Raw genomic sequence first — 27,931 nt, 5'->3', positions numbered from 1 at the left:
CACTGGAAAATATTGAGCTGAGAAGTGAAAGGATCTGATTCATGTTTTAGTAGAACCACTCTGGCTGCTGCATGGAGATGAAACTGTAGGGGGACAAAGTGGAGGCCTGGGGCCTATTTAGGAGGCTATTTCAATAATCTAGATAAGATATAACGTGGTAGGGGCTTCCCTGGTGGCGCAGTGGTTGAGAATCTGCCTGCCAATGCAGGGGACACGGGTTCGAGCCCTGGTCTGGGAAGATCCCACATGCTGCGGAGCAACTGGGCCCGTGAGCCACAACTACTGAGCCTGCACGTCTGGAGCCTGTGCTCCGCAACAAGAGAGGCCACGACAGTGAGAGGCCCGTGCACCGCAATGAAGAGTGGCCCCCGCTCGCCGCAACTAGAGAAAGCCCTTGCACAGAAACGAAGACCCAACACAGCCAAAAATAAATAAATAAATTAATTAATTAATTTTTAAAAAAAAGATATAACGTGGTAGAGTGGGTGAGAAATGGTCAGAGGCTGAATATATTCTGAAGGTAGTCAACATTATATGCTGAAGTACTGGATGTGGAGGTAAAAGAGGAGAGAACCAAAGGTAGCCCAAGATAGAGAGTAGAAGAAGCCTGGACTGAGCCCCAGATGTCTTCAACTGTTGGAGATTGGGAGCTGGGAACAAATCTGCAAAGAAGGCTCAGAAGGAATAGTCAGCAAGGTAGGAGGAGAAGCAAGAGACAGTGATATCCCACAAGCCATCTGGAGAAAATGCAGGAGGAGGAATTGATGAACCATGCTAAATGCTGCTGAATGGTGGGGAGAAATGAGGCCTGAGAACTGACTACTGGATAGGACCACAGGGGGTCATAGGTGACCTTGATAAGAGCTGTTTTGAGTGAAATAATGGCGACAAATGCTCTAAAAGCTGTACCACTGAAGAGGTGCTGAATTCTCAGTTCTAGTTTTTAAAATCCTAAAGACGGACCCTGATTAATGTGGCTCAGATCAAGCACTCACCTTTAGACCAATACACTATGACCAAGGGTAATTTGATGGGTTAGTGGTAGACTGATCAACAGCGGGGGTTCTCAGGCTGTAAGGTAGGAACATGGGCACCTAAGATATATGTGCAGATGGAGAAAGGGGGAAGGAAGGAGGAAGGGGAGGTCACCAAGGCTGTCCCCAACACTGTGTCTGTAACTTAAACTTTAATTATAAAATGGGGTTAAAAGTCCCAGTTTTACAGAACTGGTGTCAAAATCAGATCAAAAAAGAGAATGTGATGAATGAACTCTGCACATACTGTAACTTCTATACAAGCATGATAGGTTACCACAACAAGCATAATTGGTTACCATCATGATGACAAAATGGAAGTGCAGACCCATGTGGCACATCTTCAGGAATCACTCCCTGGCCACATTGTGCCCCATAAAGAAGCATATATATTTTGAACAACTATAGCTGGATGTTCTGGCTAGAAGAACACAATTCTTTTCCCCAAGTTTAAACACTGAGAGCTCTTAGGAAAATGTACTCCTACTAGCTCTCAAAACAGAAAATTGAAAAAGCCATCCCAAGAGTAGCATAAGTCAAAAAAGACAGAAAGACAGAAAGAAAGGAAGGAAGAGAGGAAAGAAGACTGAAGAAGAAGAAAAGAAAAGAGAAAAGAAAAAAAAAGAGAAATCACTGGCAAGGAGGGAAAGGGAAGAGGCAGATAAAAGAGGGAAAAAAAGTTGATTTCATTTATATATATTATTTTATTTATATATTATTCTTATATATAAATACATGTGTATATATACATTTATATATGTACATGTGTATATGAATAGATATATGTATATATTCATAAATGTGTAGAGGGGTATGTAATCTGTCCCACACTGGACTATGAAGAAAAAAGTTTAAATTTTATGTCCTCCTCCTAAATCATACAACTGAACAGTAAACTGCTTGTTATACTGCAAAATACTGTGTTTACTAGTAATATAAATCAATAAGAATGAAAGACAATGAAAAGTAAAAAAAATTAAAACTAAAAAAGAAGAATCCTCTATATGCATTGGGGATTTGTCCTTATTCTTTCTTTCTATTTCTGACAAGGCATTTCAAATCTGAAGTCGTTTAAAGATAAAAGAGATCTTGAAGAGCACTAGCCCCAAATGAGCCCAATTACTCCATGACTGTATGTTACGTGCTTAAGGGGGCTTATTAATTCTTTGATATGAAATGAGCCCTATTTTAAGAAAGGTTTGAGGAAACTTCTTTCCTATCCTCAGAGAATTAATAATTTTTAAGAACTGCTAAGACCTGTCTGACTTCTTCTCTGGGAATTGTATTTTACCAAATCAGGAATTCTCTGACAAGTTCAGAACGTGAATATGTTACTCTTTTTCTGTGATATTCTCATCTTCTAAAATGAACCACGCGGGGACTTCCCTGGTGGCACAGTGGTTAAGAATCTGCCTGCCAATGCAGGGGACACAGGTTCAAGCCCTGGTCCAGGAAGATCCCACATGCCGTGGGGCAACTAAGCCTGTGCGCCACAACTACTGAGTCTGCATTCTAGAGCCCGCAAGCCACAACTACTAAGCCCATGTGCCCCAACTACTGAAGCCTGCATGCCTAGAGCCCATGTTCCACAACAAGGAGAAGCCCCCGCAATGAGAAGCCTGTGCACCACAACGAAGAGTAGCCCCCACTTGCCATAACTAGAGAAAGCCTGCGTGCAGCAACGAAGACCAAACAGCCAAAAATAAATAAATAAAAATAAATAAATAAAAAAAAATGAACCACACAAATCAAGATAAAAGACGTTGAAGTTTTGAAACCTCAGACATAAAGTGGGTTAGTATCAGATTAGACTTTATTCTCTTCTGTTTATCCTTTATAATCATGCTTATTACTATGTCATCCCTATATACCCGAGAGAGAGAAATTCCCATGATGTTTCTCTTTTTTAATATAAATTATCTATACTTCTTCCATAGGGGATACATTTTCCACTTAGGACACTTAAAGAACTAATCTCATAAGAGCCTTTAAGACAGAGTAAAATAAAGAATTGTTAAAATGTCCATACTAGCCAAAACCATTTATAGAGTCGATGCAACCCCTATCAAGATTCCAATGGCAGGACTTCCCTGGTGGTGCAGTTGTTAAGAATCCGCCTGCCAATGCAGGGGACACCAATTTGATCCCTGGTCCAGGAAGATCCCACATGCTGTCGAGCAACTAAGCCCGTGCACCACAACTACTGAGCCTGTGCTCTAGAGCCCACAAGCCACAACTACTGAGCCTGCGTGCCACAACTACTGAAGCCCGCACACCTAGAGCCCATGCTCCGCAACAAGAGAAGCCACTGCAATGAGAAGCCTGCGCACCGCAACAAAGAGTAGCCCCCACTCGCCACAACTAGAGAAAGCCCATGCGCAGCAACGAAGACCCAGAGAAGCCAAAAATAAAAAATTAAATTAAATTTTAAAAAAAAGAAAGATTCCAATGGCAATTTTTACAGAAATAGAAAAAAAATCTTAAAATTCATATGGAACCACAAAAGACCCTGAATAGTCAAAACAATTCTTAGAAAACAGAACAAAGCTGCAGGCATCACACATCCTGATTTCAAACTATATTACAAAACTATAGTATTCAAAACATTATGGTATTGGCATAAAACAGACACATGAAACAGAATTGAAAGCCCAAAATTAAACCCATGCATGTACAGGCATCTCATATTTGACATGGGAGCCAAGAATACTCAATGGAGAAAAGATAGTCTCTTTAATAGTCAGTGTTGGGAAAGCTGAATATTCACATGTAAAAGCATGAAAGTGGACTCCTATCTTACACCACTCACAAAAATTAACTCTAAATGGATTAAGGACTTGTAAGACCTGAAACCATAAAACTCCTAGAAGAAAACATAGGGAAAAAGCTCCTTGACATCGGTCTTGGCAATGATTTTATGGATATGACACCAAAGCACAAGTAATGAAAACAAAAATAAACAAGTGGGACTACATCAAACTAAAAAGCTTCTGCATAGCAAAAGAAACAATCAACAAATGAAAAAGCAACCTACAGTATGGGAGAAAATATCTGCAGACCATATATCTGATAAGGGGTTAATATCCAAAATATATAAGGAACTCATACAACTCAATGGCAAAAAACACAAATAATCCAATTTTAAATGGGCAGAGACCCTGAATAGACATTTTTCCAAAGAAGATATTCAAATGACCAACAGGTACATGAAAAGGTGCTCAATCAGCATCACTAATCATCAGGGAAATACAAATAAAAACCACAATGAAATATCACCTCCTACATGTTAGGATAACTATTATCAAAAAGAAAAGAGGGGGGCTTCCCTGGTGGCGCAGTGGTTGAGAATCTGCCTGCCAATGCAGAGGACACGGGTTCGAGCCCTGGTCCGGGAGGATCCCACATGCCGTGGAGCAACTAGGCCCGTGAGCCACATTACTGAGCCTGTGCATCTGGAGCCTGTGCTCCGCAACAAGAGAGGCCGCGATAGTGAGAGACCCGCGCACCGCGATGAAGAGTGGCCCCCACTTGCCGCAACTAGAGAAAGCCCTCGCACAGAAACGAAGACCCAACACAGCCATAAATAAATAAATAAATAAATAAATTAATTTAAAAAAAAAAAAAAAGAAAAGAGATAACAAATGCTGAGGAAGATACAAAGAAAAGGGTATGTAAACTGGTGCAGCCACTATGGAAGACAATATGGAGGTTCCTCAAGAAATTAAAAACATAACTACCATGTGATCCAGCAATACCACTTTTGGGTATGGATCCAACAGAAATGAAATCACTCTCTAAAAGGGATATGTGTACCCCAGATTTACTGCAGCATTATTTACAATAGCCAAAGCATGAAAACAAACTAAGTGTCCACCAATGGATGAATAGATAAAGAAAATGTGGTGCATATATGTATATATACAATGGAATATTATTCAGCAATGAGAAAGAAGAAAATCCTGCCACTTGCGAAAAAATGAATGAACCTTGAGGGCATTATGTTAAGCGAAATAAGTCAGAGAAATACAAATAATGTATGATCTCACTTACATATGGAATCTAAAAAAACACAAAAAACAAACTGAAATAGAAACAGCAGACTAGTGGTTGCCAGGGGTGGTGGGGTGGGGGAAATGGGTGAAGGTAGGTACAAACTTCCAGTTTTAGGATTAATAAATTCTGCGGATGTAATGTACAGCATGGCGACTACAGCTAACAATACTCTATTGTATATTTGAAAGTTGCTCAGAGAGTAGATCTTAAAAGTTCTCAGCCCACACAGAAAGAATTGTAACTATGTGAGGTAATGGATACGTAATCTAACCTTATTGTGGTAATCATTTCACAATATATACATGTATCAAATCATTACATTGGACACCTTAAACATACACAATGTTGTATGTCAGTTATATCTCAATAAAGCTGGAAAAAAAGAGTTAAATGTTCTCAAACTGGTATTAAAATTAGTAAAAGTAATTTTATCTCTCTTAGTTACAGACTAGATTCTCTACACTTTGAAATGCCACTCTACTCTTTTTCCCAACTCGCACTCAGATTTTAACAGTGTGTGTCATAGGTGTTATTAGTTTGAATTCTTTGCTGCCCCTCCTTCCAGGCCCCTCCCTCTGGAAGGTTATACATCCCTGACCCCTTGACTTCAGGGTTGGTCATGTGACTCACTTTGGCCATTGAAATATGAGAGAAAGTAATGTGTACAATTTGGGTAGAGCTTTAAGAGCCATCACATGGCTGCCATCTTCTCTTTTCCCTGACCACAAGACCAGCAATGTTCCACCTAGACTACTCTCTTACTGTGGGTCCTAAAATGAAGACAAATTGGAACTGAGCTTAAATGGACCCCTGATGGATACACAGCATGAACAAGAAATTAATGTTTGTTGCTATAAAGCTCTGAGATTTCAGGGACCATTTGTTACTGCAGCATAACTTAACCTGACAGAAAGTGCTTTATAAATTATTTTACACATTATGTTTATGTAATATAGGTATTACAATAATAGGCAAAAATTATAAGATCTCCAAACTTTCTGGGCTCCTAATTTTCTGGTAGTTTTTAAAAATGAGAATAGCAACAAGAGTATGCCAAGTGAGTTGGAAAATTTGTGTTACAAACCAATAATTCTTAGATTATTTTTGTCCATGAACCACACTGTTAATATTACATTTATTTTAGGTCAATAAAAGGACTCCCCAGGGCTGAAGAGGTCTTGTCATTTTATAAGAGGAACTCTCAGAACACACCTACTAGACCAGACTACTCAAGTGTAGTCTGTGATCTTTTCCTCATAATTCTTCAATGAGATAAGTCCAGAAATTAGGAGTGTGTGTTTAGAAGCTGTTATAGCAATTTGACATTACCAGAACATCCAAACTCAAGGTTATTCAAATTGTCTTCTTGAGTGAGGTAATAGAACAGCGTGTGCATTGTCAGAATGATGTGGTGAGTCACGTGTGGCACAAGCTGCATAGTAAGATTGGTCTTCCACAGATCAGACACACACACACACACACACACACACACACACACACACACACACAAATCCTGGCTCTTCACCACAGACAATTTGAAAAGCATGGACCCAGAAGCTGCCTGGAAGTCATGAGAACAATCACTGCGCTTAGCATGATAAGAAACCTAATACAGGACCTAAACCACACAGAAACACTATAAGCAAAGTTGAACTGTTCTCTTGGGAAAATCCATGTCCATACTAACAATCTTCCTGACATTTTCTGTCCCACTGGAGATTTATAAAGGCAGACAGTAGTAATAACATTTCTTAATTACCCACTGTGTGTGGAACACTGTACAATTCTCAGGTTATGAAATACTGTGTCACAGAATGCAGAATACATTTTCTCTTAGAAGCAATTTTACTAATGGTGGGGAGAATCCTAGCCAGCTGATTCACTTTGCTATAAAGCAGAAACTAACACACGTTGTAAAGCAATTACACTCCAATAAAGATGTTAAAAAAAAAAAAAGTTGACTTGATCTAAGAAGTAGCTGAACTCTATAATTTTTTATACTAATTTAACTTGTGGGTCTCTAGAACAGAAATTAAGGTGATAGGGTAAGAAGGAGGGGAAAGAGAGAAATTGTTAAACTATGCTAAACTTTTCTTTTAGACTCTCTCACCTTCTTTTATTATCTTCTATTTCTCCATGCCTTCTCAGCCAACCCTCTCTCCTCTTATGTTCCCCTAGTCTTCCAAAACATACCACTCATTAAAATTATTTCATTCCCTTTCCTTCAGTGTAGGCAATTTCAAGTATTAAGGAAATAAGTAGATTGGATTATTTTACACTTAAGTGTAGATGACTAATGGCCTCTTAATCCTTCTAGAGGTATCTGTCTTTTTTAGAGAATATGCTTATTTTAACTCAAACCTCAAAGGGGAAGTAAAAGGAAATGAAAAGAATATGTTTGGGAAAATAGAGGAAACTATTCTAGGTCAAGGAGGCAGGATGACTCTTGTCCGAGTCACCTCCTCCCAATCACTTCCTGCTTTTCCCAATTTCCCTCCTTTTTCTATTTCTTACATAGAATCCCCAAGTTTTTTTCATACTGACTCTCAACACTAAAAATGGAGGCGGTCATTGGTAAAAAGGAATCATTTGTACATGAGGTATAAGGCAAGGACAGTTTGCATGAGTGAGAACTGAGGGAGGAAATACACAAAGAGTTGGAAGAGAAAATATTTGGAACACCATAGATGTTGAAAGCTGAAATCAGAGACCTTAGAGATTATCTGACCCAGTATATCCCTGAAAGACAGCAGGCCCTGGGCTCAGAGTCTTCAATAGGCAATGGTCTCTTTGTAGCATTTAAATTAAAACAAATTGTTTTGTTTTCATTTTTTTAAATTTTTACCACGATTTTGGAAGGTGGTGTTGATTTTCAATTTGCGATAGTGATAATTTTCTTTTAAAATACATTAATTTAGGAAAAATAAAATTAGTTCAAGGAAAATCTTAGGTAAATAGTATAAGTGGTACATAGATGTGGAAAAGAATTATGAAGGTGGTATGCAGAATCTTGAAGCTGGGGAAACAGTGATCTAGCCTGAATGAAATTCACCTTGAATTTAAAACTGAGGAAAGAGATATGCATGCATATGGGGGGGAAAGGGGCAGGCGGGGACCCAGAAATGGTATTAAGATAACACACAAACCTGTCTTCTGTAGGTGGTGTAGTTAAATTCCTCCAAACAGCCCCATGTGCAGAAACTATAAAGGAATGTTAGAGCTTATAAGCTGCACTGACACATCACTTAGGAACCTCTGTTATATTTGCACACTCACCCTACAGCATTACTAGAATCAGGGCATCTTTTTACCTCTTCCTCCTATGAGACAACCCTTAGGGATTTCCCACTATTTATAGATTTTCAGCACATGTTTCTATTTGTGGCCAGAAAAAGGATAATCCCATAAGAATAATACAGGAAGTTTACACATGATATTGTATACATTTTTAGTCTAAATAACAATAATAAACAACAATTCAGCATGATTTGGCTTAATTCAGGTGTTGCCAATAACTATGGGCATACAGTATGAATTTATACTGAGTCAGTGTGTAAGAGTTTTAACCATTCATGTAAAATAGCTTTGGTTGAGCTCAACAAAGGTTTATTAAAAGCCAAAATATGTTCCAAGAATTGTGCTAGGTGTTGAGGAATCATGATCAAAAAGACTCAGTCCCTGCCTCCAAGGTATCCACAGTTGTACAAATTAAATACGAGCCATGCTATATTCATGAAATTTTTCATAGTTCATAAAAGTTTCACTTTGGATTACTTAATACTTACAGAAGCAATGTGATGTAAGATATTACTGTTATCCCCACTTTACAAACAAGAAAACTAAAACTTAGTCAAGTTGACTTGCCCAAGGTTGTTAACAGCAGTATCAGTAAGCAACAGAGAAAAGTCTTGAACCCAAGAATCCTGCTTCCAAATCAGCGCTTTTCCAGCAATACCAGCCACCTGAAATTATTTCTCTCACGTTTCTGCTTCTGGCTGTAATGAAGCAACATGTGCTCCTGTTGAGAACAACTTGAAAAGCCAGAAAAAAAATACAAAAATGAAATCTATTTAAAGGCAGTAAGTCTATCTGACATCATTAGAAAATTGCCTTAGCAGCCACAATTTTAGAGTACAAGATCAGAGAGATGAGGGAACCCCAAAAATGTGGTCTACCAGCCAGAAAAACAGTGTAGAAAAACAGTGAACCCAAAAGCTAGTTCTACTTGGGGGGGATTGATAAATTCACAAGTTCCTACCCAGACTGATCAAGAAAAATATGAAGAGAAGACACAAATTACCAACATGAGGAGTGAAAGAGAGGACGTCACGACAGACCTAAAAGACATTAAGGATATAAGGATATATTATGAACAACTATTATTGTGATAAATAACATAGATGAAATGCACACATTCATTGAAAGACACATATTATCAAAAATTGGTCCAAGAAGAAATAGAAAACTTGAACAGCCCAATATCAATTAAAGAAATTGAATTCATGGTTAACAACTTCCACGAAGAAACTCCAGGCCTAGATGACTTCACTGGTGAATTCCATCCAACATTTAAGGAAAAAGTAATACCAATCCAAACACATATTTTTGAGAAAATAGAAAAGGAAGAAACACTAAATCATTTTATGAGGCCAGTATTACCCTGATTCCAAAAACTGACAAAGACATTAAAAGAAAACAGAATTACAGAACATTATCCCGCATAACATAGATGTATAACTTCTTAACAAAATATTAGCAAATTTAATCTAACAATATATATTTATTATATTGGATAATATATATCCAATAGGGATAATATGTCATGACAGAAGGGGTTATTCTGGGGATATGTGTTGGTGTATCATTCAGGGTCTAACCAGTAGAGAGAAATCACACAGTAATTTATATGGGGAAAGTTTGATTTAAAAAAAAATCACTAATTCAACAGGGGAGCAACTATAAATATATAAAGAGAATGCTAAAGAATAAACTAGTCCTGACAAAAGTACCCAAGGATGGACAAATTTAGAAGGTCCTTTCCCCAAGGCTGGGACGCAGACCCACGTTGGAGAAGATATAGTTATAGCCCACTCGACAGTGAAAAAGTTCTCTGGGTTGCCCAGGCAAGAACTGGTCCACGGTTACCAGGCAAGCAAGAAACACCCTCCCAAGGTTCAGATGGGCCAAAGCTGGTATGTGGGCATGAGGAGGGAGTTTGGCATTAGGAGCCCAGTCACTAAAAGGGCAGCACAAGGCCTGGACCATGAAGTGTCTGCCCTGGGCCAGAGTAGGATCTAAGACAAAAACAAACACATTCTTCGAAAGAGAACATAAAATAAAGATACTTCCAGACAAACAAAGACAAAGATAGTTCATTGTCATGAGACCAACACAAGAACTATTAAAGGGAATTCTTCAGGAAAATGAAAAATGATCCCAAGCCAAAATACAGAATGCAGAAAGGAATTAAGAGCACCAAAAAAGGTAAAATACATGAGTAAACCTAAATGAATATTGACTATATTAAAAAAATACTATTACTACTATTAATTCTGTCTTGTGGGGTTTTTATGTAAAATTAAAAATGCATGACAACATAAACATCAAATGTAAACAGAGTTAATATGTTCTAAGGTCTTATCATTATGTGGGAAGTGCTAATTTACATTAGACACTAAAAGCTCAAGAATGGATGTAGTAATCTCCAGTATAACTACTAAAGGAATAAAGATTGTATACCAACAAGTTGATTGGAATGATAAAAAATACTTGATTATACATATATATATACATATATATCTATTCTTTTTCAGATTCTTTTCCATTATAGTTTATTAGAAGATGCTGAATATAGTTCACTGTGCTATACAGTAAATCCTTGTTGGTTATCTATTTTATATATAGTGGTGTGTATATGTTAATTCCAAACTCCTAATTTATCCCTCTCCCTGCCCTTTCCCCTTTGGTAACCATAAGTTTGTTTTCTATGTCTGTGGGTCTATTTCTGTTTTGTATACACGTTCATTTGTATTTTTTTTTTTTTTTTTGGCTGTGCCGCGCAGCTTGTGGGATCTCAGTTCCCTGACCAGGGATGGAACCCAGGCCCTCAGCAGTGAAAGCATGGAGTCCTAACCACTGGACCACCAGGGAATTCCTGTCATTTGTATCATTTTTTTAAATTCCACATATAAGCGATATCATATTTGTCTTTCTCTGTTTGGCTTACTTCACTTAGTATGATAATGTCTAGGTCCATCTAGTTGCTGCAAATGGCATTATTTCGTTCTTTTTTTATGGCTGAGTAATATTCCATTGTGTGTGTATACCACCTCTTCTTTATCCACTCATCTGTCAATGGACATTTAGGTTGCTTCCATGTCTTGGCTATTGTAAATAGTGCTGCACTGAACATTGGGGTGCATTATCTTTTCAAATTATGGTTTTCTCCAGATATATGCCCAGGAGAGGGATTGCAGGATCATATCATAGCTCTATTTTTAGTTTTTTGAGGAACCTCCATACTGTCCTCCATAGCAGCTGTAGGGAGCTTGTTAAATTAACTATGGGTTTATTCACACAGTATAATATTCTGTAGCAGTTCAAAGGAATGAGGAAGATTTCTTTACAATAAGACCTACACAAAGGAGTACTGAACAGAAAAAGGAATGAGGAAGATCTCTGTACGTAACACTAAGTGAGCACCAGGATAAATGAAAAAAAGTGAGGCCTAGAACAGGGCTTGTAAAATGTCACCTTTGTGTAATAAAGGGAAGGAGAATGTAAATATAAATATTTCTTTCTATTTCCTAAAAAGAAGCAACTAAAGGATAAACCAAACAGTAAGAGATATCTGCTAATTGTTACATATGGTGGGAGGTAGGGGAGTAAAGGAAGAAAGGAGATGGAGAGTTCTCTGACTGTGCTGTTTTACAGTTTTGACTGAACTATGTAAAAGTTTTACATATTTTAAAAATTATTGAATTTTTAAAAACCAATTTCTAAAATTTGAAAACCACTTCCCTGGCGGTCCAGTGGTTAAGACCCTGAGCTTCCACTGCAGAGGGCACGGGTTCGATCCCTGGTGGGGGAACTAAGATCCCGCATGCCACGCAGTGTGGCCAAAGAATAAAAAAAAAAAAAAATTGACACCAAATGGAAACCTATGATTCTAACTGTATATCAAATTGATGGCATAAATACACAGGGCAAATAATTATTTCAAGTGACTTTTTTTTAATTCAATTTTTTTTTTCAGGTAAAATTCACATAACATACAATTAACCATTTTAAAATGTACAGTTCAGTGGCATTTAGTGCATTAACAGTGCTGTGCTGTTTTATTATTTTTGACTCTTAGGTCATTTTCCTTGGATTCTGCCCATGGATTTTTTTTTCCTTCTAGTTTTGTTGAGGTATAATTGACATACAGCACTGTATAAGTTTAAGGTGTACAGCACCATGATTTGACTTACATACATCATGAAATGATGACTACAATAAGTTTAGTGAACATCCATCATCGCACAGAGATGCAACATTAAAGAAACAGAAAAAGATTTTTTCCTTATGATGAGAACTCTTAGGGTTTACTCTCAACAACTTTCATATATAACGCACAGCTGTGTTCATAATATTTATCATGTTGTACTTATTTATCTTATAACTGGAAGTTTGTACCTTTTGACCACCTTCATCCAATTCCTTTTCCCCCACTCCCAATGACCACAAATCTGATCTCTTTTTGTATGAGTTTGTCTGTTTGTTTTTGAAGTATGATTGACCTACGACACTACATTAGTTCCTGGTACCCAACATAATAAATCGATATTTCTATACATTTCAAAATGATCACCATGATAAGAATAGTTATCATCTGTCACTAAAGATATTACTTAATTATTGACTCTATTCCCCACACTGTACATTTCATACCTGTGACATTTACCTTGTAACTTTAAGTTTGTACCTCTTAATCTCCCTCATCTATTTCTCTCATCCCATCCCCCCAACCCGAGGAAACACCTGTTTATTCTCTGTATCTATGACTCTGTTTCTCTTTAGTTATGTTTGTTGAGTGACTTTCAAACACAGAAATTTGACGATATATCCCTTGTGGTATATATCCAGGTGACAAAAGAACCACAAAGAATTCTTAAGCTGCTTTCAGTGGTCTTATTATTAGAAGTAATATTGATACTTTTTAAAAACTATTATATATACATTATAGATTAGGAAATAAATACTTCAATTAATGTCTTTGGGAACCACGATTTTCGAAGTAAAGAAAAAATTGATATGAGTAAAATCAAAGAAGTTTAATCAAAACTCTGTAATCTTAAATTTGAATTGATTCACACCCATTAGGATACTTACTATTAAGACAACAAGTATTGATGAGGATGTGGAGAAACTGGAACCCTTGTGCTTTGCTGGTTGGAATGTAAAATGGTGCAGCCAATGTAAAAAATGTATGGCAGTTCCTCAAAATATTAAACATAGAATTACCATATGATCCAGCAATTCCACTTCCAGATATATACACAGAAGAATTGAACACAGGGACTCAAACAGGTAATTATACACCCATTATCGTAGCAGCATTATTCACAATGGGCAAAATGTGGAAACAACCCAAGTGTTCATCAACGAATGAATGGATAAACAATATGTGGTATATACATCAATGTATACACAATTCGCCCTTAAAAAGTAAGAAATTACATGCCACAACATGGATGACCCTTGAGGACATTATGCTAAGTGAAATAAACCAGCCACAAAAGGGAAAATATTCATAAATATAGTAAGTAGAATGGTGGTTTCCAGGAGCTGGAGGAAAAGGGAGTGGGGAGTTAGTGTTTAATGGGTACAAAGTTTCAGCTTAAGAAGATGAGAAAGCCCTGGAGACAGATGGTGGTGATGTTTGCCGAATAATGTGAATGTACTTAATGTCACAAACTCATACATTTAAAAATTGTTTACATGGTAAAATTAATTATGAGTATTTTACAATAACAAAAAAATTGTACAGGAAACATCAGTATGAACTCATTATATATTTGTCTCTTACCATGAAATATGTATTTCTGAGGGCTGTCCACTAAAAAGGTCTAGAAGCATTGAAAACCTAGTAGCAATGAGCCCCCCATCACCAAGATCATAGCTTCTAAATACTATTCTCCACCAAGAGGAACCCGGACTCTTTTGAAAAATGGCTGATTCTAGCTCCAGGGCAAGAAATGTAAGAGATGGCCTTGGGACATCTTGCTGAGCCAGAAAATAAGGACACTATTGAAGACAAATAGTTCTGTCAAAAGGACACAGGAGTCAAAATGAAGGGGCTCCCATTGACCAAAGATGGGACAATTGGAGCAAGGAAAAGAATCATGATTATAACTGACTGAAACACATAAAACCATCCACAACACATAAATCCATGTGTTCATAATAATACTAACAAAAAATAAGAAAACAAAATCTCATCAATCACCATTGGATGTTTCTAGTGTACCAATTCATTACTGAGAAAACCAATAAAGGGAGGAAATTAAGCATGAATCCTGCCTTTTCCATACAAACTCTATTTCAGGGTAACCAAACAGTTGATGAGGTAGAAATTCTTCTTACGGAAGAATCTCAGCAAATGTGTTCAGAAGGAATGATAGAATTAGAATGAATTAAACAAAATGGTATTAAGCAACCATCACCAACAGATGCCAAAACAATATTCAAAAGGGTTGACAGGTGAATTTATCACGGATGAATCAGGCTGGCAACATCAGAATCCACTGTTCAATCTTAGCATTGCTAAACATCAAACCTCCAGATCTAATCACCAGCTTAGAGGAAAGAGTGGAGGTAGAGAAACAAATTAATTGCCACCGTGAAGAAACACATATACTAAAATTGGAATGATACAGAGAAGATTAGCATGGCCCCTTTGCAAGGATAACACACAAATTCGTGAAGCGTTCCATATTTTAAAAAAGAAAGGAAAAAAAGAAAGAAACAACCAGCCAAATACAGAATATGGGGAATTTTGTAGGACAAATGACCCCTCAACAAATGAGATAAGGAGCATCTGTTGTAGAATAAAAGAGACTATGCAAAATTAACAACCCAGTGTAATGTGTGGACTCATTTGGATCTTGGTTTCCAGAGCACTGTCCTCTGCGTTTCTGGTTGGAACTTGCCCTGTGGGCCTTCTTGGTTGAAATCTGCTGCTGTGAAGATGTATTTCTGTCCTTTGCTTTACTTTGTTAGAGCCAGAGCCTATGGGCATCTACCCACAGCCTCCGTCTCACCTCAGCTATCACTAAGTAACAAATAAGTGAGTCTCTCTGCATGAGGCCAGTTCACATGGGTTCCCCCCAGACTCTAAGAAGAGTCCCCTCATCCTGCCATGACCATTCCGTGACTCTCAGCTCAGCATTCCTGCCACCAGGAACAGACAGTGGTTGAGAAGTGAAATCTCAGAGCCTCTTGCTGCCTGATCACACTGTCCTGCCACATTTGCACTGATGTAGTTGCACCCCAGGTTGGTAAGGGAGAGCCTGGGAAGCAGCCTCCTAATAGGGAGTAGGGGACAGCTGCCACCCCCTTTTCTCTAACATACACCCCCTTCCTGGATGAAGTCTGCCTGGAGAGAGAAAACAGGACCAACATCTCTCCTTCTCTCCGTTTCTTCCTCCCACCATTCCCTTGACTAGAAAGTAGTAAGTTTTTCTTCTAATTCCCCTATGTCTTAACCTCCTGCTCCAGTAGAGTGACAGCTGCTATAGATAGAAGGGTATCGTTCCTACACTACAGGAAAATTCTGTGAACTGGATCTTTTGATATTCTAGTGGGGAGATGAAGGAATATGGAACATTCTTTCTCACAATTATTATTATTAATATTATTATTATAATATATAACACGGAAGTGTAATGTTAGTACTTTTTTTTTCTTTAAATTCCTTCTATAACAAATCTTAATCTCCTAAGCATATGAACACCTTGGCCTAGCAGGGCAAAGAACGTATGCTCAGAAAGGAAAACGAAAAAAGCACATTAATAACTTTCATATCACAACTCTTATACACACGTGTGCACACACACAGAGACTTACTTGGAATTATATTATGCATATTTTAAGTTTTATCTTTTTAGGTTTAAAAATAATAAATGACTACATCTTCATTGTAAAAAGCAACCCACCCACTGTTTATTACTTTTGCCATCTCAAAACATAGTTGTATGTGTGTGTTTACATTTTCCCATGTAATTTAATATTCTGCTAAAATATGCTTTTCAATCCCTGAATGGTGTTCCATTGTCCAGTGTATTTTTACACACTTAATCAATCTTTAGCCAATCTACTATACTACACAGTTAAGTTGTTTCCAACTGAGTTGGGATAAACAGCCCTGTAGTACTTTTTTGGTATAAATTTCTAGAGGTAGACTGGTTGAATTAAAGAATACAAACACTTTTGATGGAAAGATTACAAATTGCCTAGTTATCCTTAGAAAAATCATAGCATTTTCCAGGTCCACCAGCAGTGTGTGACACTGCCCATTTTTCCATACCTTCTCTAAGTTTATAATTAAAATGTTAAAACTATAAATTTTATAATTGTGAATTTTAAAATATTTTATGCTATTATATACAATGGAATATTACTCAGCCATAAAAAGGAACAAAATTGAGTTATTTGTAGTGAGGTGGATGGACCTAGAATCTGTCATACAGAGTGAAGTAAGTCAGAAAGTGAAAAACAAATACCGTATGCTAATGCATATATATGGAATTTTAAAAAGTGGTACTGATGAACTTAATGGCAGGGCAGGAATAAAGACACAGACATAGAGAACAGACTTGAGGGCATGGGGGGGAAGGGGAAGCTGGGATGAAGTGAGAGAGTAGCATTGACGTATATACACTACCAAATGTAAAATGCATGGCTAGTGGGAAGCAGCCGCATAGCACAGGGAGATCAGCTTGGTGCTTTGTGATGACCTAGAGGGGTGGGATAGGGAGGGTGGGAGGGAGGCTCAAGAGGGAGGGGATGTGGGGATATATGTATACATGTAGCTGATTCACTTTGTTGTACAGCAGAAACTAACACAACATTGTAAAGCATTTATACTCCAATAAAGATGTGAAAAAATAAAATAAAATATTTTATGTTAAAATATCTTTGTTCAGCTGGTAAATATTGGTTTAAATGTTCATTTCTTTGAGTACTAGTGAGATTGAAAATTTTTTCATATGTTTCAAATATGTATTGACCATTTGTATTACTTTAAATGATATCTTCAGATGAGAAAATTGAGGTTCAGAGAGATTAAGTGACTTGTTCAAGGACACACAGCTTCTACGAAGCAGATAACTTATTTTTTTCATATTTTAAAATGAAACGGAATTGCTCTTCAGTTTGTCAGAGTAAGCAATAAAGCCTATGGGGCAAAGTTCTGTTGAATCTAAGAGTTCAAGGATATCTAACTAACATGTAAGTCTCTTCAGGCCAAATCATCTTTATAAAATATTGCTTGGAGAACTACTGTGAAGATTTAATGAATTACAGTTCTTTTACTCCTTCATTTTTAATTCCAAGAGAAATGCAAATCAAGATTGGAAGATAAAAAGGAGATTGCTAAAAAGGGCATCTGAATATGCTGACAGCATCCTTCTTACCATCTATCAGTCATGAATGGCTGCACAGCTGTAGATGCTGAAGGAGACTCTGGTACCCATGACCTCCTTCTCCCCATTACCACGGCCTGAGGACAAAGCATCTAACTGCATATGTTTTATGGGGGTAGAATGCAACCAGCATACTATTTTGAGAGACACTCAGAAGCTGATGCCTTACTTTTTGTTTCTGAATGCCCCTTTCCATTTCTATCCCAATTAATATATAAGGCCAGGTTGTCACCTGCTCATTTAACCTTGTGTGGCAAAGTCGAAGTCTCCTTTCTTTAATAACTAACAAGAGAGTCCATGAGTTAACAATTTAAAAGGGGGGTGGGGAACAATAACAATAAAGGAAATGGCATAGTTACTTAAATGGTAGAAAGAAAGGAAGGAAGGGAGGGAGGGAGGGAAGGAGGAAGGAAGGGAGGGAGGGAGGGAGGGAGGAAGGAAGGAAGGAAGGAAGGAAGGGAGGGAAGGAGGAAGGAAGGGAGGGAGGGAGGAAAAGAGCAAGCAAGCACACTGGCAAAATGTAATCTAGTAAGAACTGGCCAAAGGTGTATTTCAGTAGGATGAGAAATGTGAGGGACCTGGAAAAAGGGAGATGTTAACATCTACTGGAGGGGGTAAAATTCTAACACTTCTTTCTACTTGGCTTTAAGATCTTATCCCAAGAGAGTGAAGTTTTTGTTCCAGGAGCTGAGTGGTCAAGATCCCCTCAGGTAGAGTTTACAAGGGAAATGCCTCTTCACTCTCCTCGAATTTGTGATCATTTGTGTCCATGACTATCCCAGGCTAAGAAAGTAAGAAAGAATAGAACTTGAGCACTAGGGGTCTCCAATTTCCCCCCTTCCCAAAGTGATGCTTCCTACACCATTTCTTGTCTTAGGCAGAGAAATCACATAGAATTATTAAGTTCCAGTAGCAGCAATGGGGAGAGGATTCGAGAGTTCAACCACTGCCCCATAAAATGTATGCAGTTTCCACTTCAGCACAGCTGTAGGACACCATAGTGTCTCTTGGATATGAACGGAGGGATTCTTGAAGATCTTGCATAAAGTAAAATTCATGTAACTCAAGAGTAATTTTCCCATAACAATTCTGTATTTGTTCCTCATATAAGAGGTGGTGGTTTAATGCAGCAGTCCCCAACCTTCTTGGTACCAGGGACCAGTTTCGTGGAAGACAATTGTTCCACGGACTGGGGTGGGGGTGGGGCGGGGGGGGGGATGGTTTCGGGATGATTCAAGCTCATTACATTTATTGTGTACTTTATTTCTATTATTATTACATTGTAATATATAATGAAGTAATTATACAACTCACCATAATGCAGAATCAGTGGGAGCCCTGAGCTTGTTTTCCTGCAACTAGATGGTCCCATCTGGAGGTGATGGGAGACAGTGACACATGAACTGTGTTGCTTAAGTCCAGTCTACTCCATAATCTCATTTTGGTTGCTGTCACTGCAGAAAACCCTGCTTCACAAAGATAGGATGTTGGAAATGGAAGCAGGCTTTTCAGTGCTTTTGTGACAATCTCAGGACATTCTGCCTTGACTTTAATCCAGAACGTATGGAGATTTGAAGTTGTCTCAAACATACTTTTAAGGCCACCATCATTTGAGATCTCAAGCAGTTGATCCTCTTCTAGCACAGACAAAGTCGATTCACCTGGCTTATTCACAAACGGGTCGTGGATCCATTCCTTCCCAGTTCGGGGGTCTTTTGTGGTTGGGAAGTAATGCTCAAACTCTTTTGAAAGCTGAGATAGGTGATCATGCACCAGCTGGGAGAAAGAAGGCCCTGGCTCAGTCTCTTTCAAAATCTCTGCTAATGTTTGAAACATGTCAAAAATCCTAATGTTCACTCATCGGCCCCATAATTCCAGTTTGGCTTTGAATGCAGCCACTTTATCTGCCGACTTGAACACAGTTGTCATTCTCCCCTGAAGTGACAGATTGAGTTCGTTGAGCAGGTTGAATATGTCACACAAGTAAGCAAGTTTTGCAACACATTCTGTGTCAATGAAATGTGCTGCCAGGGGTGACTGTTTTTCTAAAAGAAATCTCTGGAGCAGCTCTCATAACTCAAAAACTCTGGCCAGTGATCTACCTTTAGAAAGCCATTTCACTTCTGTGTATAAGAGAAGACATGTGTGCTCTGTGTCCATCTCCTCACAGAGCTGCGCGAACAGACGTGAGTTAAGGGCATGTACTTTAATATGGTTGATAATTTTAATTACATCCTGCAAAACAGTTAAGTTCAGGTGACATTTTTTGGCTAGCCAGTATTTCTCTATGGATGACACAGTGCATAGACTCACATTCAGAACCTCTTTGACCCGAGTAGTGAAATCAAAAAGCCATCCAGTCATGGCAGCCACTCCATCTGTGCATATACCAACACAAAATGACCAATTCAGTTTTCCTGATAAGTAATCATGCAAAGACTTGAATAGTTCTGCAGCTGTGGTGTTGGCTGGCAACAAAAGTTCACATAACATGTCCTCATGCACATCCTCCTGAAAAATATATCACACAAAAACAAGCATTGTTGCCTTGTTGTCAACATCGGTAGGCTCGTCAACCTGGACTGCGTACCACGGTGACTCATTAATCCTCTCTAATAACTGTGCCTCAGTATCCTCTGCTATTTCATCAATTCATCTAGTTATGGTGCTAGCCGAAAGAGGAACACGTGCCACCTTTTGAACTGCAGCCTCTCCTAAAAGTTCATGACAAATATCCTTAGCAGCAGGCAGGATCAACTCTTCATCAATAGTAAAGGGCTTCTTAGCTTTAGCAATGCAGTTAGTCACTAAGGACCATGCTCTCGGTGCAGACACATTTGATGAAGTAGTGGCCTTCAATAATTGCTTCTGTTCTTCGTGTTCACTTTTCTTTCTTTTGAAAAACTCCAAAGGCTCGTCTTTTAATGCAGGGTGCTTGGTCTCCATGTGACGAAGCAGTTTTGAAGGTTTCTTGGCTTCATTGGAGAGCCGGTCACCACATATTATATAAAGCGGGCTTGGAGAATGTGAATCACCTGTTGCAATGAACCTGTAATTTAAGTAGGACTCTCAGTATTTTCTTTTAAATGCCTCTTTCTTTTTGTTGGCAGTCTTAGAGTCTTCTGCTGTCTCATCATTGGGGCTTTACCCCTCTTCAAAGAAGCTCTCCAGTGATGTTTGTTTTTTACTCATTTTGGCTAGGGTTACCTTGTGGGCTTACCAAAACTGTGACTGAGACAAGTGTACAGTGTGGGAAAGAGGCACGGACGGAAGTGGTAAATAAAATAATGGGTGGGACACGTGTGGACTAAAATACGTGTCGGATTCTGACTTAAAGCCTGCCACCAGATGCAGCTGTACAACTGAAGTACTTCAACTCACTTGCCATTATAAAGCCTGCCACCAGATGCAGCTTAATTGTCACTTGCCCCTCACTGATAGGGGTTTTTTATTTATTTATTTATTTATTTATTTATTTATTTTTGGCTGTGTTGGGTCTTCGTTTCTGTGCGAGGGCTTTCTCTAGTTGTGGCAAGCGGGGGCCACTCTTCATCGCGGTGCGCAGGCCTCTCACTATCGCGGCCTCTCTTGTCGCGGAGCACAGGCTCCAGACGCACAGGCTCAGTAGTTGTGGCTCACGGGCCTAGTTGCTCCGCGGCATGTGGGATCTTCCCAGACCAGGGCACGAACCCGTGTTCCCTGCATTGGCAGGCGGATTCTTAACCACTGTGCCACCAGGGAAGCCCCACTGATAGGGTTTTGATATGAGTCTGCAAGCAATTGATTTATTATGGTCTCTGTGCAAACCTCTCTGCTAATGATAATCTGCATTTGCAGCCGCTCCCCAGTGCTAGCATCACAGCCTCAGCTCCACATCAGATCATCAGGCATTAGATTCTCATAAGGAGCGTGCAACCTAGATCCCTCGCATGCACAGTTCACAGTAGGGTTCGCGCTCCTATGAGAATCTAATGCCGCTGCTGCTCTGACAGGAGGCGGAGCTCAGGCGGTAATGTGAGCGATGGGGAGAGGCTGTAAATACAAATGAAGCTTCGATCGCTTGCCTGCTGCTCACCTCCTGCTGTGCGGCCCAGTTCCTAACAGGCCATGAACCGGTACCATGAACCGGTATCGGTCTGTGGCCCGAGGGTTGGGGACCCCTGGTTTAATGCAGAGTTTGTGCATTTAGCTTGAGCAAGACCATCTAGTTCAATCCTTGATCCGTCTCTTAATAATGGAGGGAACTTAAGCAAGTTACTTAACCTCTTTTTGCCTCAGATTCCTCAGCTGTAAAATGAAGATAATAATAATACACAATATCTCACTTGATTCTTCCAGCAGGTAACAATAGTCCCTACTTCATTAAGTTGTTGTGAGGACCAAAGTAGTTACTATGTATAAAGTGGTTAGAAGGGTGTCTGGCAAATGTTAAGTGTATTATAAGTGTTTGCTTATTAATTACCTTTTATTACCAGCTAAAGTGGACCTGCCATGTAGCAATAGCATAAACATAGTTCATAATTCACTTGGCCCACGTGCTTTGAACTTCTTCGATTCTTGACTTTTATTTTTAATTTAGGAGATTTTAATTATTTCAAAATGAGTGTGTATGTTTAGACTCTATTTTTCTTTTTATATTGCACTATCCTAAAATTGCATAATTTAAATAAGCATAAAATGAATATGTACTATATGGGCTTTAGGTGTGAAAGTACAATAGATTCAGGGTCCACTGATTGTAATTCTAAAGGCAATTACTATTGACCAATATACAAGGGTTCTAGTAATTGTGCAATTTGCAGAGACGTGGATGGACCTAGAGACTGTCATACAGAGTTAAGTCAGAAAAACAAGTATCGTATAATATTGCTTATATGTGGAATCTAGAAAAATGAACAGATGAACTTACTTGTAAAGCAGAAATAGACACAGACGTAGGGAACAGACATATGGATACCGGGGGGAAAAGGGGGGTGGGATGAATTGGGAGATTGGCATTGACATATATACACTACTATGTATAAAACAGATAACTAGTGAGAACCTACTGTATAGCACAGGGAACTCTACTCAGTGCTCTGTGGTGACCTAAATGGGAAGGAAATCCAAAAAAGAGGGCATATATGTATACATATAGCTGATTCACTTTGCTGTACAGCAGAAACTAACACAACATTGTAAAGCAACTATACTCCAATAAAAATTAATAATAAAAAATACGTATACAAGGGTTCTTGTGGGTGTGAGGTAGCTCAGGGTGTGTTCATAACAGGCAGGCAACGAGAGGAAGTAAAAAGATGCCTGTCCAGTTTGACCCCCAAGTAAAACTCATGATGACACTTGTATGCCAGACAATGTTCTACGTCTTTTACATACATTCTTGTACTCAGTTCTTACAATACCCTCATGAGATAAATACTATTAATGCCCACATTTACAGATGTAGAAACTGAGACACAAAAAATTTAAGCAACTTGCCCAAGGTAACCCAGCTGGTAAATGGTAGTGTTGGGATTTAAACCTAAATATCCTACTCCCAAAACCCAGGTGTAATTATCTCACTACATACACCTCAAAAAACTGTGATGTACAAAGTCTGCTTAGATTCTTCCACGTTTTTCTCTTTAGGACCTTTTTATTTCTTAAATACAGCCCTATCCACAACTGTAGTGGGCACAGGTATGCTTATGGTAAACACTTTAGAAAATACAGAAAAATAGAAAGCAAAAAGATTCAAGTAATAATATCACCCAAAAATGACCACTGTTACAATTTTGTGTTTCCTTCTAGACTTTTTTCTAAGTACATGGTTTTGTTCTATGTTTGTTTTACATAGTTGTGATCACATGATATATACAATTTTCATCTTCCGGTTTTCCCTCATACTATGACATGTGCCATCCTATGCTATTAGAAATTTCATAAACTTCTTTTATAGACGCTGCATAATGTACAGTTGCATGGCAGTTCCATAATATATTTACCACTCTTCACGTTGAACATCTGAATATTTCCAGCTTTTTTACTGTGGGATGGATGTCTTGGACACGTTGGTGTCCCTCTAGCTTTCCTTCTCTCAAAATTTATTTTTTGGAAAGGAGCTGATAAACTCATTCATACTAAAGTGTACATGGTTCATAAAACTTATTTTCTCTTCAAGGACACTTCTGTCAATTTAAGCCAAAGGAATGGAGCTCTAATTGTGAGAGGTTAGTCACCAGAAAATCTAGCTGGGAGATTCCCCCACCCTCCCCAATCAGAGGAGACTCTACAATAGCAAAAAGGTGCAGGGCTGACTTAACGTTAGGAAAGCTGATGAGAAGGCAGACTGGAGCTGCAGAGGTGGTGGCGTGGTAAAAGGGAAGGAAAAAGTTTTGTATAAGCGAGGGTGAAAAAACTGGGTAGAAGAATGGAAGAGAATTAGAAAATTCACTTAGCTGCACTTACCTAGTTTCTCCACCTCTCCTGTGTTGGCCTTTCCAAAGCATCTGGCCTTAGGGATGGGCCCGCCCACCTTCTCCTCAGAACGGCTCCGTCGGGTTCTCAGTCCCAATTATTCTGCCAAGTCTCACAGCTTTGGGGCCTTGGGCGGCCACAGAGCCAGTCGCAAGGAGCAGCAGTGAAGTTCTAAGAGGGCCCATTCCAAGCCCTGGGTCCACAGACCATCCTGTGGGAGCGTCACCTCCCTCAGCTTGAGGAGAAGAGTTAATAATACCTGTGGGGGCAGGGGAGTTAGAGGCCTCGTGTGAAAGTTCACAAAGTCCTGTCCTGCTCACTCCCCCCAGCACTCTTTTTTTCCCCTCCTCCTAGACGCTTCTAGGAGGCTTTCCAGGCTGCTGGCCAATCCGAGGCTGCAGTGGAGAAGCAAATGGGACCCAGGACAGAACTCAGTTGCCCCCGACTCTCCCCACTGCGGTGCTGCACTGGCAGTGGCTGGTATGGAGAAAGAGGAGGCGTGCGGGTGTGCCGAATTAAGTCCAAACCAAAGGGGCCAGCGACTCCGCCCCTCTGGATTAGGGAGAGGAGGAAACCATAAATCCGAAAACCTAGCCTGACCAATTAAATTAAAAAAAAAAAAAAAGCGAAAGGCTCCAGCCTAAGGCTGGGGAGGAGCGCAGCAGTCCCTGAGTAGCCGTCCCCGCTGCAGCCACAGCGTGGGCGCCCTCCCACGCCTGCTCCACCGGGACCCCCGGGCGCCCCACGCACGCACGCACGCACCCACCCGCCCTCCTCCCTGGGACGGCCGCTCCTCCCTTTTTCGTCGCTGGTTGGCCGCGGCGCCGCAGAGCGCGGCGGCGGCAGGAGGAGCCGGGCGCGCCCGCCACGCACGGCCACCGAGCTAGCACGGGCTGCAGGCGCGGCGCGCGAGCTCAGGTGGCGACGGAGGCGGCGACGGCGGCGGCGGCAGCGGCCAACGTACACCCTCTCCCCAGCGCGCCCGCATCCCTCCTGCACTGAGCCGCGGAGCCACCGACGGTCCCCGGGCTCCCCCGGCCCCAGCGCGCACGGCCGAACCCCACGCACAAGAGCCGCCGCCTCTGCTGTGGTTCCGAGCCCGGGCGCCAGCCATGGGGAAGCCGGCGAAGAAGGGACGCGACTGGAAGCGCTTCCTGAGGAATAATTGGTTGCTACTCTCCACCGTGGCTGCGGTGGTGCTAGGTGAGTTGCGTGGCGGGTGGGCGACGCGCGCACCCTCACGCGCTCCCAGCGCCCAGGCCGCGTGCGGGGCGGGCGGGTGCGAGGGTGGGCATGGCGCTGGCGCACCCGGTGCTCGGGTCCCTCGGCTCCCCCTCGGCCTCGGACACCACGCGGGGGCTTACCCTCGAGGGTGCTGATTTCTGCGTGCAAAGAACAAAGCTCCTCCGGGACTCCTGTTTGGGTGTTCCGCGAGCTGCGGGTTCCTGCTTTACCCAGAATGATCAAAGGGGTTTGCAAGGGAGAAAGGGAAGCAAGAGCTCTCGGTTCTTCCCGTTTGGAAGCAAATGTGGTTTAATTTTTTAAATCCTATCTGCTCCCCCCTTTTTTTCCTGAACCATGCGTTGTCCGGACAGAGATTGAGTGTGGATGATGGTTCGCGGTTGGACTGGAAGAGACACCTTAATCTCAGGGGTGGTCCGGTCCCCGGGGGGAGGGAGGAGGTGGATGTTACCTTCGGTCGCTCACCCTGGGCAGTGCCTGGAAAGGTGCCTTCCCACGCGGCGAGCCGCTGCCCGCACGGAGGCACGGAAAACCGGCCAGATTCGTGCTTGAATTCAGGAGTATGCAGTTGTGGCCCCCAGGATGTCAAGGGGAAGAGAGCTATCAGATTTCTCCCTTTCCCCCGTGCAAATCTACCGAGGTAGCCTCCCTGAGCTTCCTTGCTCTCCACATTGCTTTTCTATTGAAAGTAATTTTTAAGTCATATGTGCTTGTTTTTAAACAAGGTGTGTTTAGGTGATTCATTCCTGAGAAATCACTGGACTAGGTGAATGTCAGATCCATTGCTCAGAGGTATGAGTTGCACCTATTTAGACTCTGAATTTCTGCCAGGTTGTCTGTTTTACACATTGGGCCCTGGGATGCTCCTCTTTGGGGTTGGCGCCAAGACTGCCTCCTTTCCTCTAAGAGCTCGCACAGGTGGGGACACCCAGCAGGTGAGGCTCCTTTGAAAACCCCACCTTCCATTTGGAAAGTGGAGCTGGGGAGAGGGTTAGCCTGTACCTCTCCCAGCCTCATGCACCTTTCTCTCCAGCTGCTGCTCCTGAATCTCAGAATATTTGGTGTTGCCTGCTCCCCCTCTTGGTGCCCAAACACCCGCCCCCCAAAAAAGTCTGTGGAGGTTAATGGATTCCTCAGGGTCGGATTTGCTCCTCCAGATCCTTATGCAAAGTCAAGTCAGGTTTCTAGTAAATAAATAACATCCTGGAATTACCTTAGCAGAGGCCACCTGTGGGAAGAAAAGAGAGAAGTAGAGGAGCAAGTCTTGACTGCTTAACTCTTTTCCCCAAGAAGAGCCACATGGTTTAGGGCATTTGTTTTGGTTGGTTGGTTGGCTGGTTGGTTGGTTGCGTTGGGTCTTCATTGCTATGCGCGGGCTTTCTCTAGTTGCGGCGAGCGGGGGCTACTCTTCATTGTGGTGCGTGGGCTTCTCATTGTGGTGGCTTCTCTTGTTGCAGAGCACAGGCTCTAGGCACGTGAGCTTCATTAGTTGTGGCGCACGGGCTCAGTAGTTGTGGTGCACAGGCTTAGTTGCTCCGTGGCATGTGGGTTCTTCCTGCTCCAGGGCTCGAACCCGTGTCACCTGCATTGGCAGACAGAGTCTTAACCACTGTGCCACCAGGGAAGTCCCGATTAGGGTGTTTTTAAGGGAAGCGTTATCCTGCCCCATCACGTTTAAATAACAGATGCCTCAGAGAGAGTGATTTGTTTACCCTGCAGCCAAATAGATGAGATGGCCTTGCTTGTTTTCCTAGTGACAAGATTCCAGAATTAATTGTTAAATCCCTTTTTAAGGATGGTTTTGGGTAGCCTGGCATTTCCCTCACGATCCCCCGTGGACGTGAAATGATCCTGCCTTTTCAGCTGTGGGGTTTTCCAGAGATACTCACCTATTAACCAGGTGTGGCACACCAGTGTTGAGTTTACTGATTCACTGGAGACTGGTTTGGCAAAGATTTTGAAAATTTTTCCCTGGCCTTTGGAACTTGTTGCATAAATATGTCTTCAGGGTCACGGGAGATAACATGTCTGTTTTGTAGACGTGGCCTTTGGTGTCAGATGGGCAATTTCCTCCAGTTTTAATGTGGGTAAGCCCCAGGAGCTTGATTCAGATACTTTGCTCCAGAAAGGAAAAGCACCACATAAAAATCGTAAGCGTTCAACTGAAGTCTTTCAGCACATTTGCAAAAGGAGCAACATCGGGCAGTCCCTCAGCATTTCAGCTCCTGGTCTGAGAAGTCAAGCCTACACCACCCTCAATGTGTCCATCACAAGGCACTTCCTAGAGTCCTCTTTTCCTCATTCTTTGGAGCTTTGGGCTTGAGTGCAAAAATCATACCTCTGTCTGTGTAGTCTGTGGGAATTCTGTGCAAGCAGAATCTGTGTGTGAGAATTCTGTGTCCAAGCATTGTGATTCACGTCAGCCAATACTGATCATAGCGTGTATAATGTTGGTAAAGC

At 40.8% G+C, this 27,931-nt stretch overlaps 1 protein-coding gene and 1 long non-coding RNA gene across 3 annotated transcripts in view; one reads left to right on the top strand and one right to left on the bottom strand.

Annotated features, from left to right (window-relative positions):
* The window catches only part of LOC309634418, a 136,284-nt gene extending 111,376 nt beyond the window's left edge, over positions 1–24,908 (bottom strand). Inside the window, exon 1 of one of the 2 annotated variants that reach the window (XR_014248083.1) lies at positions 24,221–24,908. This is a non-coding gene — a long non-coding RNA (uncharacterized lncRNA). The remainder of the gene's footprint in view (positions 1–24,220) is intronic. The other variant, XR_014248084.1, reaches the window with a different exon arrangement.
* Positions 24,909–25,065: 157 nt separating this feature from the next.
* SLC1A1 (solute carrier family 1 member 1) overlaps positions 25,066–27,931 on the top strand; it is a 74,302-nt gene continuing 71,436 nt past the window's right edge. Inside the window, exon 1 of the mRNA XM_082404404.1 lies at positions 25,066–25,432. Within this exon, the coding sequence (XP_082260530.1) occupies positions 25,342–25,432 (91 nt within the window). The 5' untranslated portion in view covers positions 25,066–25,341. The remainder of the gene's footprint in view (positions 25,433–27,931) is intronic.

This window comes from Balaenoptera borealis, assembly GCF_965194805.1.
Source record: "Balaenoptera borealis genome assembly, chromosome: 8".
Lineage (NCBI taxonomy): Eukaryota > Metazoa > Chordata > Mammalia > Artiodactyla > Balaenopteridae > Balaenoptera > Balaenoptera borealis.
The sequence above is the reverse complement of the archived record's forward strand: the minus strand, read 5'-3'. Positions and strand labels throughout refer to the sequence as shown.